The 19,015-nt window shown below is 33.6% G+C and overlaps 3 protein-coding genes across 8 annotated transcripts in view; 1 reads left to right on the top strand and 2 right to left on the bottom strand.

Annotated features, from left to right (window-relative positions):
- The window catches only part of ppil4 (peptidylprolyl isomerase (cyclophilin)-like 4), an 892,903-nt gene that overhangs the window by 33,147 nt on the left and 840,741 nt on the right, over nt 1-19,015 (bottom strand). The gene's annotated exons all lie outside the window — the stretch shown is intronic.
- tmem244 (transmembrane protein 244) lies at nt 1,566-13,413 on the bottom strand. Of its 3 annotated transcripts, none has more exon segments than NM_001044796.1 (6): nt 1,566-1,886; nt 5,675-5,719; nt 7,957-8,082; nt 9,889-9,965; nt 11,605-11,690; nt 13,238-13,355. In NM_001044796.1, coding segments are annotated over 6 exon segments (525 nt in total). In that variant the 5' UTR covers nt 13,331-13,355; the 3' UTR covers nt 1,566-1,788.
- The window catches only part of l3mbtl3 (L3MBTL histone methyl-lysine binding protein 3), a 78,627-nt gene continuing 71,166 nt past the window's right edge, over nt 11,555-19,015 (top strand). For 3 of the 4 annotated variants that reach the window (NM_001442523.1, NM_001442526.1, NM_001245964.2), the window contains 1 exon segment: nt 11,555-11,644. The gene's annotated coding sequence lies outside the window, so the exon portion shown is untranslated. 4 annotated transcript variants of the gene reach the window in all.

Raw genomic sequence — 19,015 nt, forward strand, 5'->3', positions numbered from 1 at the left:
ACAGTTATTTTAGGCCACAAATAATTAAAAGAGTCAGTGCAAAGTCCTGAAGAGAGAGCGATCAATGAGTGTAGGCATTACAGTGTAAGTAAATAAACCTGGTCAGATATGCATGGAAAATAAAGTGAATACAGTATACTGCTGAGAAAGAGGGCTTTGCATTTCCAGCCTGATCTTAGCATGGTCAGGCTGAGAGATGACACGCTAAAACCAGCCTATCTAGTCTGGGAGCCCAGCCAAAACCAGCTATATCCAGGCTGGCAGAAAGAAGGTCGCTGGTTCGAGTCCCGACTGGTTCAGTTGGCGTTTCCGTGTGGAGTTTGCATGTCCCCCCATGTTGGCGTGGGTTTTCTCCGAGTGCTCTGTTTTCCCCCCTACAAAGAGATGGTAAAAGTGAATTGGGTAAGCTACACTGGCCATGTGTGAATGAGAGTGTATGGATGATTCCCAGTACTGGGTTGCAGCTGGAGGGGCATCCGTTGTGTAAAACATATGCTGGATAAGTTGGCAGTTCTTTCCGTTGTGGGGACCCCAGTTTAATAAAGAGACTAAGCCGAAAAGAATATGAATGAATGAATGATGACAGTAAATAATATTTGACTAGATATTTTTCTAGACACTTCTATACACCTTAAAGTGACATTTAAAGGCTTCACTAGGGTAATTAGGGTAACTAGGCAGGTTAGGGTAATTAGGCAAGTAATTGTATAACAATGGTTTGTTTTCTAGTCTATCCAAAAAAAAAAAAAAACACACACACACATATACCAACAAATAATAAAAAAATTAAATAAACAAATAGATAAATAAATAAATGAATAAAACAAACTAGTAAACAAGTAAATAAAAAAGTAAATAAAATAAAATAACTAACTATTAAATAAGTAAAAAATAAATTAACAAATGAGCAAACAAGCAAATAAAATTTTTTATAAACAAATAAATAAATAAGTAAAAACAAACAAGCAAGCAAATAAGTAAATAAAACAAACAAGTAAATAAAAGAAATGAACAAACCAAAAAGCAAATAAAATTAAACAAAGAAAAATATAAATAAATAAACAAATAAAACTATCAAATAAGTAAAAACAAACAAATAAAATAAAAAAACCAACAAGTAAATAAAAAAATCAAATAAACAAATAAACAAATCAATTGATTATTAATTTAAAAATTATTAATAAAAAGAAAAAAAATGAGCAGATAATGGAGCACTTTGAGGCGGTGGCGTGTTCCTGAGGATCTGCGAATACTTCATGCACTTAATCTCGAGCGATTACAGGACAACAGCAGCTGTTCGGGATTAGCATAAACTGTATAACGGCACTACAGTTCGACAGTACAGTTCTCCAGCTGAAACATCTCATCCCACCATTAAATCCACAGGAAAGAACTTGTGCATCTTATCTATTGTGTATATTAAACTGTTTGACCAATTTATGCATCCATTATATGAGTTTCTCCTAAATTAGCATAATTTGTACTTCATAAGTACCCAAAATGTCTTGATAATTCAAGAATGATCATATAAGGTGTATATACAGAAAATGAGGCAGACACAGATACAGTTTCTGCTGGATTAATAATTAACAGAATCTTTCACCATCTGATTATTAAATAAAGTCCATCAAACCACACAGTGTTCTGGTATTATTTTATCATAATGAGCAGACAGTTTCAAAACAAATCCATAATGTAAAATACTGTGCAGGAATTACAAAAGCATTTCAAACCTTGACATAAAAAAACTGAGTAAATACAAAACTGAGAGAGTTTATCTTGAAGATGTCAGAAGTTCTGGAGATCTGCGGGATGCACAAAGTTGTTTCTGAAGAGTCGATAAGCCAGAAGCTGCCCGCCAAAAATCATCATCAATAACCCCGAGCCTACGAGACAGAAGACACGCGTATTACCATGATTACTTCAAGTTCAGTGCTAGATTCAATTCACTCAATATTCTTTTACAATACTCTTAAGTTAAGTTGAGTTTTACCATTCACTCTTAAAAATAAAGGTGCTTTAAAAGGTTCTTTGTGGTGTAGATGGTTCTTTGAAAAAGCTTTAACAGCCATGGAACCTTTTAACTCATAAAGGCACTATAAAATGGTTCTTTGCACTATAAAATGGTTCTTTAAAACAGTTCATTAATTCTGTTTGTTTATTTGTGTAAATGTGTGTAAATCTATATTTATTTCGTTTTTTTATTCACTTCAGAAATATTATTGACTAATATGTAACTGTTAAATCTGACTTATGTACAGTTTGTACAGTAATATTTATAGACTTTTAGTAGATATATTATATGAGAGACTTTGGCTTTGTTTACCAAATAAAGTGAATCTAAATTAGATTTGCATTTTAAACATAAAAAAAAGTTAAACAGATATTATTTTTTATTTTACATATGAGGGTTTTAGTTATGATATTCCCAAAATAATTCCGCAGATGTTTACCAAAATTCTCAGCAGAAATAGCAAAAATGTCCGCAGATTCCGTCTGGCCTTAGTGATAATCTTTCTGAACCCATTCAGTAGGGATGTGCGATACCACTGGTTTCCTATCCCATCCGATACCAAGTAAAATGAAGGAGAATATCGGCAATACCGATCCAATACCAATACTTTGCCCAAAAATGCCTGTTTGGGAAATTAAAGTAACAAGTAGTGTACCTAAAAGTGTCACTTTACACTGAATACGAGACATATTACAGGTTATTCTTGTTTATTGATGAAGAATTATCACACAAAAAAAGAGCCAACTTACATATTTATTGACAGCATCTGAGCATGTCTTAAAACGTCTGCCTGAACATCTTGACATAAAACAATAAACATTTACACTTTTTAGTTTAGTGACATGTTAATCGGGTCCACTTGAATATAATATTTAATATATGAGCAATTCCAGCGTTATGGATGTGACATTTGCAGTAAAAACTCAACACATAAATTGACAGAGAAAGTATATGTTAACATTATATTGAAAAATTTGATTATATTTTCTAGAGCAACTAGCCACAGGGTTATGGGAGCAGAAAGATATCAATCTGTAAACGTGTTTTGTACTTTAAATGGGGAAAATAAGCATGTGTTATGGATGTGACAAAAAAAGTCTGCGAGTTTACAGTATACAACACACTTTGTAGAAATTATGTGAATTAAACTGCACAACCCAAAAGAAATAACGCTAATCAAAAGGATTAGAGTCGGCTCTCTATAAAACAAAAATGATTGGTTTTATTTTATTAAATATTTTCACATTTCTGAGGAAAAAGTGTCGTTATGGATGTGACATCTCTCTGTTATGGATGTGACGCATGTGAAATTACCATTTGTGTGACTTTGGTAAATCAAATAGAATAGTTTGAAAACATTAACAGATGCATTTTTGAGTATTTCTAAAGTACTGTAAAATACTTGCTTACACAAAAAACCCAGAAACGGTTTCCGTATTTTGGTAAAAACTTAATTTTTTTTCATGGCAAGGTTGACATTTGCACGGAATTGCTCATATAATATTTACATTACAAAAATAAGTGTTTGTTTAATTAGAAGGTAATGCTTATAATGCATAGCTCATTTGAAGTTTGACCTATACTAAACATCAACAGAGCGTTGTGGTCTTTACAAACAACCAGTGGTGTAAAGTAACTAACTACAGATACTCAAATGACTGTAATTGAGTAGTTTTTCTCAGGAATTGTTAATTACTAAGTAAAAATGTGTCCTTTTACTTTCACTTGGGTCAGGGGCGCAACTGCACATTTGCTGATGGGTATGCGGCTTCAACTTTTGCGCGCCCCCCTTCAATCCAACTATATTTTATAACAGGCAAGAGATAAAATGTGGAAAATATTTCCATCAATAAATTAAAGATATTTTTTCATAAAGATATCAATATGCTTAAAAAAACAGTTTCGCAGTTTTGAACACAACTGAAATAGTTTGAAGTATAGTAAAAGGTATAATTACATTAAGCATGTTAAGTCACAAAGAAATGCATCTCATACCACCCCAAATGTCTTCTTAATTTAATTTTCACTTACTAAATGATTATAGCACCTTGACTAGCCTTGCTTTTGGACTTTTTGTAGTACATTTGTCAAAGCAAAATGATAGACATGGCAGTCCTAAAGGGCAAAAGAACATTGCAATTACTTCTCACATTCAGACTGAGGCAGAAGGTCTGTCTTTGCAAGAACAATTGACTGAAACTGCTAAAAGTGAAATAAAAAAGACTGTCAAATGTTTAGTGTAAAAAAAACAGAAACAACACTGTGTGAAATGTTCTATTTAGTTGAAATGTTATAACTTCGTTTGTAGCTAAAATTAAAATAGTTTTGAGCTAAGAAGTTACCAAAAGGCCTGATAAATCAATATGATACATAATAAATTCATAATAACATGTGGTATAAAAATGGGGGGAGGGGTGAAATGATTTTTTAATTTAATAAAATACAATATTATACGCGTATAAAATGCTAAATACATTTTTTTAAACAAAAAATATATACATTATTTGAAACTTTTAATATGGATAATTTCAAAAATAGTTTTGGCACAATGGCGCCCCCCCCCCATGTGTGGCGCCCCTATGCACTGCATATACTGCATACCCCCTTTTTGCGCCACTGACTTGGGTATGTTTTTAGTGCTGTACCGGTACTTTTACTCTACTACTTTTCCTCAACCTGCAGTCACTGCTTTATTTTCTCTTGTCCAGGGGGATTAGAAAAATCATTCCTGTGATTCCCGTCCAATCAAATCACACACAGAGGGTAAATCGCATCATAATGATCTACCTCAAGACATGAGCGCTTTATAATTGCAGCAAACTGTTTAAAAGTGTTAAATGTGTCTAAGAAGGTGTTCAAAATCTTTACACACCCAGAGACTGTTTAGATGCACATCACTGATGAAAAGATGACGGATGTTTACAGTATGAAGACCGAAATGGCCTTAAACACCCAGCAGGCACAAGATGTCAACATGACGTCAGATTGACGTTGTACCCCAGGCTCCAACCTAAAACCAACCAAATATCAATATCTAATGAGGTTATAGCTTGACGTTGTGGACGTTACCACTATGACGTCTATTAAATGTTGAATTTTGGTTGCCATAACTGATGAATAAATGTGAGTATTTGACGTCAATATGACGTTGGTTTAAGATGTTTGCTCTACGTTGAATTTTGGTTACTTTCAAACAACCTAAAATCGACCAAATATCAACGTCATCTAATGCCATTATTGGACAGCAAAATAACGTTGTCCTTACATGCTGGCTAGACATTGAATTTTGGTCACCAGACATCACAACCTAAATCTAACCTAATATTAACATCATATGAGATTGTGTGCCTGCTGGGCAATAACTAGATGCACTACAGAATGTTACGTTTACACTCACATGCAAAAATTAGATGTAAATGCATCAGCTTTTTACAGCTTAATACTCATTACTCTTTAATCCTGAGTACTTTAGAAAGCTCTACTTTTTACTCAAACTTTGAGTAATATTTACAGCAGATACTTTTACTCTAATTGCACTACATTTTTTAAGTAATGATACTTTAACTTGAGTATGATTTTTCAGTACTCTTTACACCACTGCACAACAAGTTATCACTGAAATGATTTGGCATAGATGAATATGTCATGATGAAAACTCACCGAGAGCAATCCACCAGTGCTCTGTTGAGGGAAAATCAGCCATGACTGAAAGCAAAACCAAAGTAAAAACCCCGGGTTGAAGAACAGCCATACTACACATATTCAGCATTCAACACAATCACATGCACTTCAGCAAGGAAAAACACATCTCCATAGAGTTGTCTACACTGTCTTGTGTTGAGTCCAAATCAAGAAGCATTTACTAGACAAACGAAAAATGTCTTGTTTTCATAAATAATGAGTCAAAATTAAGTGAGATTTTACTCAAAACTGTGTTATCTAAAGTGCTAAACCATGTGATTGCGTAGCTTTTCTGTAAAACAAGCTAAATAATCTGCCACAAAATCTGAAGCATTTAGTTTAGATGTTTTTTAGAGGCTGAATTCAAATCGAAAAAATGTAAACGGGATGTCATCTGGTGGTCGTGTCTGGTACTGCGGCCAAACATAAATATTACTGAAAGCTCATTTTTTGAGATCTCAACTTCAAATTCGGAATATAATTTGTTCAGATATGTAGGTTAGATTTTTTGGTCAATTTTAGGCTGAAACGTTTTGTAAAATACACATTTTGTGCATTATTTGATAAAGATAAAGTATTCAAAAATACGGTTCATATTCCTCAAAATATAGGGGGCGCCATTGTATGTTCACCAATGTAAAACCAATGTCCTGGTGGTCGTGTCTGGTACTGCAGCCAAACAAAATATTACTGAAACTTATTTTTGAGATATCAACTTCAAATTTGGAATTTAATTTGTTCATATGTGTAGCTTAGATTTTTTTGTCAATTTTCAGCTAAATGTTTTGTAAAATACAAATATTATGCATTGTTCGATAAAGATAAAGCACATAAATTTAGTTTTATTCAACTTTTTTTCAAACTTTACTGTCTAAAGTGGTTATTCTGGCAGAATCTACAAAACTAAACAACTGATTACTTGCCAAACCATGTTATTACATTGCTTTTTTTGTAAAACAAGCACAATAATCTGCTACATATAAAATTTAGATGTTTTTAGAGGCTAAATTCAAATTAAATACCACCAAACTGCCCATACTGCGTCAGAATTTGATGTCTACATTACAAATATTGTCAACAGTATGAGCAAATACGGTTCACATTCCTCAAAATATAGGGGGCGCCATTGTATGTTCACCAATGTAAAAGGGATCGTGGTGGTCGTGTCTGGTACTGCAGCAAAACAAAATATTACTGAAACTTTTTTTTGAGATATCAACTTCAAATTTGGAATTTAATTTGTTCATATGTGTAGCTTAGATTTTTTTGTCAATTTTCGGCTAAATGTTTGGTAAAATACAAATATTATGCATTATTTGATAAAGATAAAGCACATAACTTTTGTTTTATTCAACTTTTTTTCAAACTTTATTGTCTAAAGTGGTTATTCTGGCAAAATCTACAAAACTAACCAACTGATTACTTGCTAAACCATGTGATTACATAGTTTTTCCATAAAACAAGCAAAAAAATCTGCCAATAGGGTAAGCAAAATAATCTTATTGCGAAGTGAAATCAAGATTATTTTCTATTGAAATATATTGTCTTGTTTTTAGAAATATGGAGTCAAAATTGAGTGAGATTTTCCACAAAACTTGTGGTTATTCTGGCAGAATCTATAAAACTAAACAACTGATTACTTGCCAAACCACGCTATTCCATTGCTTTTTTGTAAAACAAGCACAATAATCTGCTACATGTAAAATTTTTATGTTTTTTAGAGGCTAAATTCAAATCAAATACCACCAAACTGCCCATACTGCGTCAGAATTTGACGTCTACATTACAAATATTGTCAACAGTATGAGCAAATACGGTTCATATTCCTCAAAATATAGGGGGCGCCATTGTATGTTCACCAATGTAAAAGGGATCCTGGTGGTCGTGTCTGGTACTGCAGCAAAAAAAAATATTACTGAAACTCATTTTTTGAGATATTAACTTCAAATTTGGAATATAATTTGTTCAGATGTGTAGGTTAGATTTTTTGTCAATTTTAGGCTAAATGTTTTGTTAAATACAAATTTCTATGCATTATTTGATAAAAAAATAAAGCACATAACTTTTGTTTTATTCAACTTTTTTCGAACTTTATTGTCTAAAGTGGTTATTCTGAACCATGTGGAAAATTAAAAAAAATTAAGCCAACTTAACAATACCCAGTTACGCTGGCTTTTACTCACTTTTTAAAGTGACTAAATAGTTTTTACAGTGTGTGTGTGTGTGTGTGTGTGTGTGTGTGTGTGTGTAGATCTTCCGACCTGCGACAGTGAGGGCGACATGCAGCAGTGTGACAGTAATGGCGTAATCCCACACCCACTCCTCGACGATCCATGCGAACACCAGACCACCCAGAACATACGTCACCTCTGTGGAGATCACACTCACTGCACACACACACACACACACACACACACACACACACACACACACACACACACATGAACACACATATTTACAAACAAGCACACAGACACACACCAGCTTTACACACTCTTTACTCAAGCGTTAGACATTCTTTACTCCAGCTCTGGATACTCTTTACCTCAGCTTTACTCCCTGTTTACTCCATCTTTTCACACTCTTTACTCCCATCTTTACACACTTTTACTCCAGCGTTACACTCTTCAATCCTGCTTTGCACAATCTTTTTTCCAGCTTTACTCACTTTTTACTCCAGCCTTACACTCATTATTTACTCGTTTAATCCAGCTTTACACACTCTTTAGTCCAGCTATACACACTTTACACCAGTTTTACTCTGTCTTTAGTCCAGCTTAACACACTCTTTACTCTAGCTTTACACACTCTTTAATCCAGCTTTACACATTCTTTACTCTAGCTTTACACACTCTTTACTCCAGCTTTACACACTCTTTACTCCAGCTTTACACACTCTTTACTCCAACTTTACACACTCTTTACTCCAACTTTACACACTCTTTACTCCAGCTTTACACTCTTTACTCTAGCTTTACACACTCTTTACTCCAGCTTTACACACTCTTTACTCTAGCTTTACACACTCTTTACTCCAGCTATACACACTCTTTACTCCAGCTTCACATGTCCTTTACTCCCGTTTACACACTCTTTACTATAGTTTTACACCCACTTTACTCCTGCTTTAAACACTCTTTACTCTAGCTTTACACACTCTTTACTCCAGTTGTACACAAACTTTACTCCAGCTTTACACACTTTATACTTTAGCTTTACACACTCTTTACTCCAGTTGTACTCCATCTTTACTCCAGCTCTATGCATTCTTTACTTTAGCTTCACACACTCTTTACTCCATCCTTACATTCTTTACTCCAGCTTTACACACACTTTATTCTAGCTTTACACTCTTTACTCCAGCTTTACTCACGCTTTACTCCAACTTTACTCTCTCTTTACTCCCTCTTCATTCCAGCTTTACACACTTTTGTTTTTACACAATCTTTACTCCATCTTTACTCCAGCTCTATACACTCTTTGCTCCAGCTTTACTCACTCTTTACTCTAGCTTTACACACTCTTTATTCCAACTTTATCCTCTCTTTACTCTCTCTTCATTCTAGCTCTACACACTCTTTACTCCGTCTTTACACTCTTAACTCCATCCTTACACACTCTTTAATCTAGCTAACTTCCTCATTGTTTAAGCTTTACACAATCTTCACTTTATTTTTACACACTCCTTCCTCCATCTTTGTTCTGGCTATACACATTCTTTACTCCAGCTTTACTCTGTCTTTACTTTAGCTTTATGCAAACTTTACTCCAGCTTTACACACTCTTTACTCCATATTTACTCCAGCTATACACACTCTTTACTCCAGCTTTACTCTGTCTTTACTCAAGCTTTATGCTCTCTTTACTCCAGCTTTACACACTCCTTATTCCATCTTTACACACCCTTTACTCCCGCTATACACACTCTTTACTCCAACATTACACACTCTTCACTCCAGCTTTACTCTATCTTTACTCCAGCTTTACACACTCTTTACTACAGCTTTACACAATCTTTACTTTATCTTTACACATTCTTTGCTCCAGCTCTACACACTCTTTACTCCAGCTTTACTTACTCTTTACGCCAGCGTTACTCACTCTATACTACAACTTTACACACTCTGTACTCCAAGATTTACACACTCTTGTAAAGTGTGTAAACACTGCGTACTGCATCCACACTAGCATACCTAAGTATTTGGGACTTTGCCATGATGGTTGTGTGGTGTAGTCAAATGGTGCTAACAAGCTGTCGACCTCCTCCACCCTGATGACAACAAACAAACAATCAACAGATGACAAAATAAACAAACAACACCAGATGAACACACAGAGAGGTGGAGTTAAATCTGTGTGCAGATCATGAATGTGATGCTGATATGCTGTTAATGTTTTTAGATTTTTTGATTAATGTAATATTAAACATAAGACAGAACAGAGTGAAATCCAACACATGATATAAATACCAATAATAATAAACATAAATAAAAAAATAACAATAAAAATAATACAAATTAATCAAAATATATAAATAATATACCTTAAAATATTTTTAAATAAATATTATTTATTTAAAAATATTTATTAATTAATTTTTCTTCAGCTTAGTCTCTATTTCATAGGTCGCCACAGCAGAATGAACCGCCAACAATTCCAGCATAACTTTTACACAACCGATGCCCTTCCGGCTGCAACCCAGTACTGGGAAACACACATACACAGTCATTCACACACACACGCACACACACACACACACACACACACACACATACACTATGGTCAATTTAGCTTATTCAATTCCCCTATAGCGCATGTGTTTGGACTGTAGGGGAAACCGGAGCATGGGGAGAACATGCAAACTCCACACAGAAACGCCAACTGACCTAGCCAAGACTCGAACCAGCAACCTTCTTGTTGTGAGGCTACAGTGCTAACCACTGAGACACTGTGCTGCCCCAGCCTATTTAATAACTAATTATTTTATTTATTTATGACTATGAATGCTTAAAGCTATTTAAACACAGCAATCATCATCTTAATTTCTGTTTATACACATTCCTGTTATTTATATTTCTCTTCTACTGCTGTTTATGTCTTCTTAGTTGATGTTATATGTTTGTAATCTTAATTATAAATTTATTGATTCAATATCATTATCAAGTTTATGAGTTAAATAGAAGAACTGCCTACAAAAAAACAGCAGCAGGAATCTACACAAAACACCAATAAAGCTGTGTTATAAAGCGTTTAGAGCCACTAATGCAGCAAATGCTTCCCAATTTACACACTGTGTAACTTATATATAATTTAAAAATATATAATTAGTATGTCCTAAACCGTAGTATTTTGAAAATAGGCCAAAGTTTCTCGCATGGTCGACTATTTCTCGTAGTGTTTTGAAGTGTAGAACCGTCCGTTGGTCATGAATTCCATTAGAACTACAAATGAATGTTAAAAAGTGGCAATAAACTACAAACATGGCGGACGCGCGAGACCAACTGTCAAGAGGGGCTTCGGTAAAATGTTTAAATGATTGTTAATTAATTTGTAGCCTACTGGTAAATATTTAAGTCACGTTTCCCGTGTTGTATTTAATCAGCGACAACAACGTGAGCTTCTACAAAGACGTGTTCGGACATTAACTTCTAAATTCTGCACTTGAGGCGATTTCTAGGCATGAAACACTCGCAGATTAACCCGCTGCTGATGCGTCGAGATGTTTGACAGGGCTCGTAACTAAGCAACATAACAGCCCGTTTTTTTCACACACATAACAGTACTTTTAGGACGTAGTGTAAGTAGGCGAATTGGGACAGAGCCGCAGACTATTTTTCTGTCAGTACTACAGGAAGTCGCATGACCACAAAAGAGAAGCAGAGGAAGTTGCTGAAAGTGTAGGATCTCACCTGAGAACGCCGATGCAGACACTGACCACAATATAGTAGAGTGAGTAAAAGCACACCATACACATCAACAGGTTCTGCAGGACAGCCTGACAACACACACACAAACACAGCAGAGGTCCATCAGTGCTGCAGCTTCAACACTGTTCATTCACAGAAGCCAATATCTTCAGTTTTAAATGAGTTCACCCCACACAGATCTCTCTTTTACATTCATATTCTCTTACAGTAATACATGTGTGCACATACAGTAGATTAATCAGTACCAAAGACAAAACTGATGAACTAATCTTACAGAAAAAACAAAAAACTGATTGGGGTCCAAACATTAGTTCACCCAAATTAACATGCTAAAATATAAAATAAAATATCAATAAACTGGAAAAATTAAGATAAACATGAATAATATAAAGTGTTGTTGATTTTGTAGTTTGTACTTTTCTGGGGCTAGAATAAAAAGAAATTAAATATATTTTAAGGTCAATGTTATTAGCCCCCTCAGGAGAGATATTTTTAGATTGTCCATCGTTATATTTAAGCCTTTAAATGTCACTTTAACCAGTTAAACTCTGCTGTTATTTTGGGATTTCCGCCTGGATTTTGCCTACCCAAATTTAAAAGCTTCCCAAATGCACATGCAGAGGTGTAAATGCAAAAAATTGGTATCATTTTAAAGAAAACCCTTTGAATTTTCATAAAACACTATTGAAAGTGTGTAAAATATCTGTATATGTTGTCTGTGTTATAATAAACACCTAAAAAAAGAGGCGCTTTTTGTATTTTTTTTTATTAATTCAAATTTGAAAGTGCACCTTTTAGGTTCTGTGTGGTCTAGCGTGCTGTAATTAATGTTGGTGGTTCCTGCACACGTCTGTAATTATAGGAAAAAAAGAAAAATGTCTCCACCATAATCTACGCAAAAGTTATTGTATTCCAACTGATGAGAGGTGCTGTACAAACCACAGGGAGCGATCATTGCTTTCATATTCCACTATTCTTTTGTTTGATCAAACATAATTCAGAATTATCAGCCCTCTTAAATTATTCGCCCCACTGAATATTTAATTTCCCAATTTCTGTTTAGCAGAGATTATTTTTTACAATCCTTTTGTAAACATAATAGTTTGTTCTGTAGACAATCAAATACAAGTATTGCTTAGGGGGGCTAATATTATTGACCATAAAATAGTACAAATAAAATTTAAAACTGCTTTTATTCTAGCCGAAATAAAACAAATAAGCTTTTCTTCAGAAGAAAAAATATTATAGGAATTACTGTGAAAAATTCCTGAATCTGTTCAACATCGTTTGGAAATTATTTGAGAAAGGAGGAGCTAATAATTGTGTCTTCAACTGTAAATGGCTCCTGCAGAGGCTCCTTCAGGGTTGATTTGCAGCAGTAAACACGGTAAAAGCCTCTTCTTTAACAGTGAAAGCAACACAATGTTTTTTAATTGTCTAAGTGCTTCTTGATTTCAGAATTTTCTGATATTTGGACTACAAACTAAACAAAAACTCTATGTAAGAACAGCATTTTTGCAGTGTTAACATCTAGATAAATGGCTCTTGTGCTCCAGACACACACACAGCGGCTCCTGATCTGCAGCAGTAAGTGCGGTAAAAGCCTCTTCTTTACCCATGTGTCGTGGATCTTGCTGTGGGCTGGCAGCGGGCCGTGGCGTCTGATCAGTGCGGTCCCACAGCAGCGGCAGCAGTAGTCCAACAACATGAATGGCCGGCGACTCCTTGATCAGTCACAGGTACAGCGCTGAATGTGTGCGTCTGTCATCATGGCTGCTCTTAATAAGATTAGCAGCGCATCCGTAAATCTGCACCCGATAAAGCCCACCTCCTGGCCTGACCGGGATACACTCACTAATTACCCATCACACAAACTAAGAATACTGCCGGTTGAGTAAAGAAGCAACTCACCATACTGCACTGCAAGCAAAAGAGGATTTTTTAGAGTAGAGTTTTAGGCTTGTTTGTAGATCAACAATGTCTTAATCAAGAAGCATTTTAATATTTAAATTTTAATAATGAGTCAAAATTAAAGGAAGATTTTTTTTCCATGAAACAAGCAAAATAATCTGCCAGTGGGATAAACAAAAGAATCTAATTTTACTTTTTTTTTTTCAATTTTTATGAGTTTTATGAGTTTTTACTTGCATACAAAAATGCTTTTCTTCTAAAGTTTTTGTCTTGTTTTGAGTCCAAATGTCAACATATTCTTAATTTTCTGGACAAGCAAGTCTTGTTTTCAGAAATAATGAGTCAAAATGAAATCAGTTATTTCCATAAAACAAGCAAAATAATCTCTCAATGGGGTAAGAAAAATGATCTTATTTTCACTTTAAATTGACATTGTTTTGCTTATTTTTATCATTTATATATATTTTAATTATTATTTTATTATTATTTTATTAATTTAAATTGTTTTACTTCTATAAAAAACTGCTTTTCTTAGTTTTTGTCTTGTTTCTAGACCAAATATCTAAAATTATTTAATCAAGAAGCATTTTCTGGACAAGCAAGTCTTGTTTTCAGAATTAGTGAGTCAAAATAAACTTATTTTCACATTATTTTGCTTATTTTTTTATTATTTATTTTATGTAATTTTTATTATGTATTATTATGTTTGCATTAATTTTTGAACTTGTATTTTTGCTTTTCTTATAGAGTTTTTGTCTTGTTTCTAGTCCAAACATCTATACAAATTCTTAAATCATTTTAAAAAGAAGCTTTTTATTTTTAATAATGAGTCAAAATTAAGTGAGGTTTTTTTTCATAAAACAAGCAAAATAATCTGCCAGTGCGGTAAACAAAAGAATAAAATTTTCACTGTGAAATAATTTTCACTTTAAATTTACATTGTTTTGCTTATTTTTATCATTTATATATATCCTTTAATTATTATTTTATTAATATAAATTGTTTTAATTCTATAAAAAAAATGCTTTTTTTCAGTTTTTGTCTTGTTTCTAGTCTCATTTTGTCTCATTTTCTGGACAAGCAAGTCTTGTTTTCAGAAATAGTGAGTCAAAATGAAGTCAGATTTTCCTTAAACCAAGCAAAACAATCAAGAAAACTATCTTATTTTCACTTTGAAATATCGTTACTTTTCTTATTTTTATTTGTTATTTTATTTATTTATTATTATTATGCTTATTTGTACATTAATTAACAAGTAGATTCTTGTTAATTAGTTTTTGTCTCGTTTCCAGTCCAAATATCTACAAACTCTAAAATCAAGAAGAATTTTCTAGACAATAGAAAAATGTCTTGTTTTCAGAAATAATGAGTCAAAATTGAGTGAGCTTTTGATTAAAACAAGCAAAATAATCAAATTTTCACTTTGAAATAACATTATTTTGCTTATTTTTTATTATTTATTACATATAATTTTTATTATGTATTATTATGTTTGCATTATTTTACAAGTGCATTTTTTAAGCTGGTCTTTTAGCTTTTTTATGGAGTTTTCATCTTGTTTCTAGTCCAAACCTCTATACAAATTCTTGAATCAAGAGGCATTTTCTGGATAAGCGAAAAATATGGTCTTGTTTTTAGAAATAATGAGTCCAATTAAGCGAGTTTTTCCATAAAACATGCAAATTCTGCTAATGGGGTAAGAGAAATAATCAAATTTTTACTTTGTTTTGCTTATTTTTATTATTTAATTTAATTTTTATAATTATTATTTAAATATAATTTTTATTATTTTGCTTATTTTCTAATTATTTTACAAGTATTTTGTTTCTTGTCTAAAAAAGGATAAATATCAAAAAATTCTTTAAACAATAAGCATTTCCAAGGCAAACAAAAATATTTAGCTGTTTTCAGAAATATTGAGTCAAAATTAAGTGAGTTTTTCCTTAAAACAATAAAAATACACTCACTGGCCACTTTATTAGGTACACCTGTCCAACTGCTCGTAATGCAATTTTTTAATCACCCAATCACATGGCAGCAACTCAATGCATTTAGACATGTAGACATGGTCAAGACGATCTGCTGCAGTTCAAAGCGAGCAGCGAGCGGGCTGGTCTGAGTATTTCAGAAACTGCTGATTTTCTTGGATTTGGCCGCGGGCCCTTGATAATGTCTCTGGGGCCCCCCTGATTGTATGGGCCCTTAGAATCGTCCTAACTACAAAATTCTATTTTTTATACATGTAATGAAGCATAAATATTTTCCAGTGCAGCCCATAAACACAAGCAAGACTAATTAAATATAACTCTGATTGTGTTCATCCTAAAGAAGGCCTAAATGCCTTGAACTTATAAACTAAATCTACAGCAATGATAAACTACTTTAACTACTAAGATGCTTAATAATAATTTCAGGCCTAGACTGCTTGGTGGAACAGAGTAATAATGTGCTCTGCTTGTTTTAGCATTATTTGATCACATTTAGTTTGTAATTTCATGATTGTCCAGATTTATGTGTAGCCTAAGTGTTAGTGCATTAAAGGTGTCAGATAAATCTGTCAGATTCTATGTCAATGTACAAATAAAAGTGTGAGGATTCACATGTATCCTACATTCAGTGACATTTACAGGCTAATAAAGTGCATTCAAACCGTTTAAACTAATGTCCACTCAATTTAAAAGCAAGCTATTCTTCATTATACTCTAAGAATCAGCTCTTTGGTTTAAATCACATTTAAACTTTGGGGATTCGAATCTAAAGAATCGAACATGATTCAGATAGAATTATTCAAAGCTTACACCTAACCTAAGTATTTGTCCAGCAAATAGAACGTTTAGTGCAAAGCAATCCTGTATTATATTATTACGTGGCCAACAATAACAATATAAAAACAGTATCTAATTATTTAGCGAGCAAGGTAGCAGTATCTAAAGCTGAGACATTGACTAATAAAGCACACAACACACCAACACGGATCTTAAAACGAAACAAAAGTTTATTGCTACTCTATAACACAAAGTACTAATCAACATAAAACAAACAAATGCACATACATACACTCACGCACAAGCAGTTTGAAGAGAGTTATGAATGAGTGGGTTCAACTTCTAGCCTTTGCTAAGTTCTTAGCATTGCCACCTGAGAGAAACCAAAAAGCAGAGAATTTCGCTATTCTTTAGTACTTAAATATAATTCACACCAGTTTCAGCAATGGATAGAAACCTTGTTTAGTTTGGTTTGTTATTCTTAAAAGATTGGTTGGTGCCTACATGTCTGAGCTTTGATTTCATTTTCAAAGCAATCCACTGGCACCCAGTAAAAGGCAATCCACAGGATGACTTGCCAGACCATTTAAACTCATGTTTACTCATTTTATTAGCTAGCTATACTTCATTATATTTCATTTGAATAATTTGTTAGAATATTTGCTGCTATAAAGATAAAGACGAATGTGAACAGTTTAGTGAGATCTAGTTTCAAGTGGATTAGCTATTAGCTTTTAATATCGTGTTGGTATGCGTTGATATGAAGGATTTAGTCACGTTTAAGGCAGTTTAGTTTGACTTTTAGTCTTCTAGGTCAGTGGTTCTCAAAGTGGGGGTCGGGACCCCTTGAGGGGTCACGGAACAATGAAGGGGGGTCGCCTGGTGATTTCTAAAAATCTACTTATTATTATTAGACCATAAGAATTACCATATTTTATCCATAACCAACTGAAGAGAAAAAAAAACAGTCGTTTAAGTTACTATAGTAGCTTATTTACTTGTTCTATTGGATTGCGACCCCTGGGGTAAATACATTATATTAAAGACAGCAATAGCGTCAGATGCAGCAGATTGATTTTATAACACCAGGTTAAACTTTCTGGCCCATTTACAGCACTGACATACATAAAAAAATTTTAACGAAGAATAGACTTTGGTCTATTGGTGTGTGTGCGCGCCATTGCATGCAAGTTTTCTGTATTGATAACCACCTCAGGGGATATTGGGGGTCGCGAGTCACTGATATTGTTATTTTAGGGGTCGCGTGCTGAAAAGTTTGGGAACCCCTGTTCTAGGTGATAGTTAAGAGTCGTTTTGCTGTTTAGCATGTAGTTTTACAGCTTGGTAGTATAGCAAGGACAGTCGTGTACAGTGTGTTTTGTTGCTATGCGGGCTGCCTTTGCTTGTTTGCATCATATTTGTTGATCACATTTAGTTTGTAATTTAATGACTGTCCAGATATAAGTGTGGCCTAAGTGTTATTACATTAAGGCCCAGTTTCACAAACAAGGCTTAGATTAAGCCAGAACTAAGGCTTAGTTAAATTGGGCTACTTAAGCCACATTTATAAAAATGGCCTTAGAAAAATATATTACTGGTGTGCACCTGGAGACAAAAAAAGACACTGACGTATTTTAAGACATCTCACTGCAAGTTATTTTGAGTTGAGACAGCTGAAACATGCAATTTAATCTTGACTAGCCTTAAACCTTGTTTGTGAAACCGGGGATATAAGTGTCAAATTTATCTGTCAGATCCTGTATGCCAATAAAAAGTGTGAGGATTCACGCGTACTCTAAATTCATAGGCTAATAAAGTGCATTCAGACCATTTAAATTCATGTTTACTCATTTTATTAGCTAGCTATACTTCATTATACTATATTTCATTTGATGAATTTGTTAGAATATTTGCTGCTATAAAGATAAAGACGAATGTGAACAGTTTAGCAAGATCAATAGTTTCAAGTAGATTAGCTATTAGTTTTTAATATCGTGTTGGTATGCGTTGATATGAAGGATTTAGTCACGTTTAAGGCAGTTTAGTTTGACTTTTACTTTTTAGGTGATAGTTAAGAGTCGTTTCATTGTTTAGTATGTATTTCTGTAGTTTTACAGCTCGGTAGTAGGTTTAAGGCAGCTTAGTTTGACTTTTAGTCTGCTAGATGATAAATTAGACACGTTAGTATGCAATTCGGTTGTTTTACAGCTTAGTAATATAGCAAGGACAGTCGTGTACAGTGTATTTAGTTGCTATGCTGTCAGCCTTTGCTAGTTTGCATTATATTTGTCGATCACATTTATTTTGTAATTTAATAATTGTCCAGATATAAGTGTAGCCTGAGTGTTATTGCATTAAAAGTGTATAAAAGTGTAAGCTAAATGTATCTGTCAGATCCTGTATGTCAATAAAGAGTGTGAATATTCTCATGTTCCCTACAGTGATATTTATCGACTAATAAAGTGCATTCAAACCATTTAAATTCATGTTTACTCACTTTATTAGCTAGCTATACTTCATTATACTATATTTCATTTGAATAATTGTCAGAAAGTTTGCCTTTATAAAGATAAAGACGAATGTATACAGTTTAGCTAGATCTATAGTTTCAAGTGGACTAGCTATTACATTTTAATATCGTGTTGGTATGCGTTGATGTGAAGTATTACGTTAGGTTTAAGACAGTTTAGTTTGACTTTTAGTCTGCTAGGTGATCA

The sequence above is a fragment of the Danio rerio genome, chromosome 20 (genome assembly GCF_052040795.2).
Source record: "Danio rerio strain M-AB ecotype USA chromosome 20, GRCz13ab, whole genome shotgun sequence".
Lineage (NCBI taxonomy): Eukaryota > Metazoa > Chordata > Actinopteri > Cypriniformes > Danionidae > Danio > Danio rerio.

What these genes read in the sequence shown, in the direction of transcription:
- tmem244 (XM_087296994.1), bottom strand. Translation starts at nt 13,330, where the DNA reads ATGTTGTTGGACTACTGCTGCCGCTGCTGTGGGACCGCACTGATCAGA. An exon ending in TGTCGCCCTCACTGTCGCAG is followed by an intron (nt 5,696 to 7,956) that starts GTCGGAAGATCT and finishes TTCCCTCAACAG; the next exon opens with AGCACTGGTGGATTGCTCTC. An exon ending in GCACTGGTGGATTGCTCTCG is followed by an intron (nt 1,887 to 5,674) that starts GTGAGTTTTCAT and finishes TCTGTCTCGTAG; the next exon opens with GCTCGGGGTTATTGATGATG.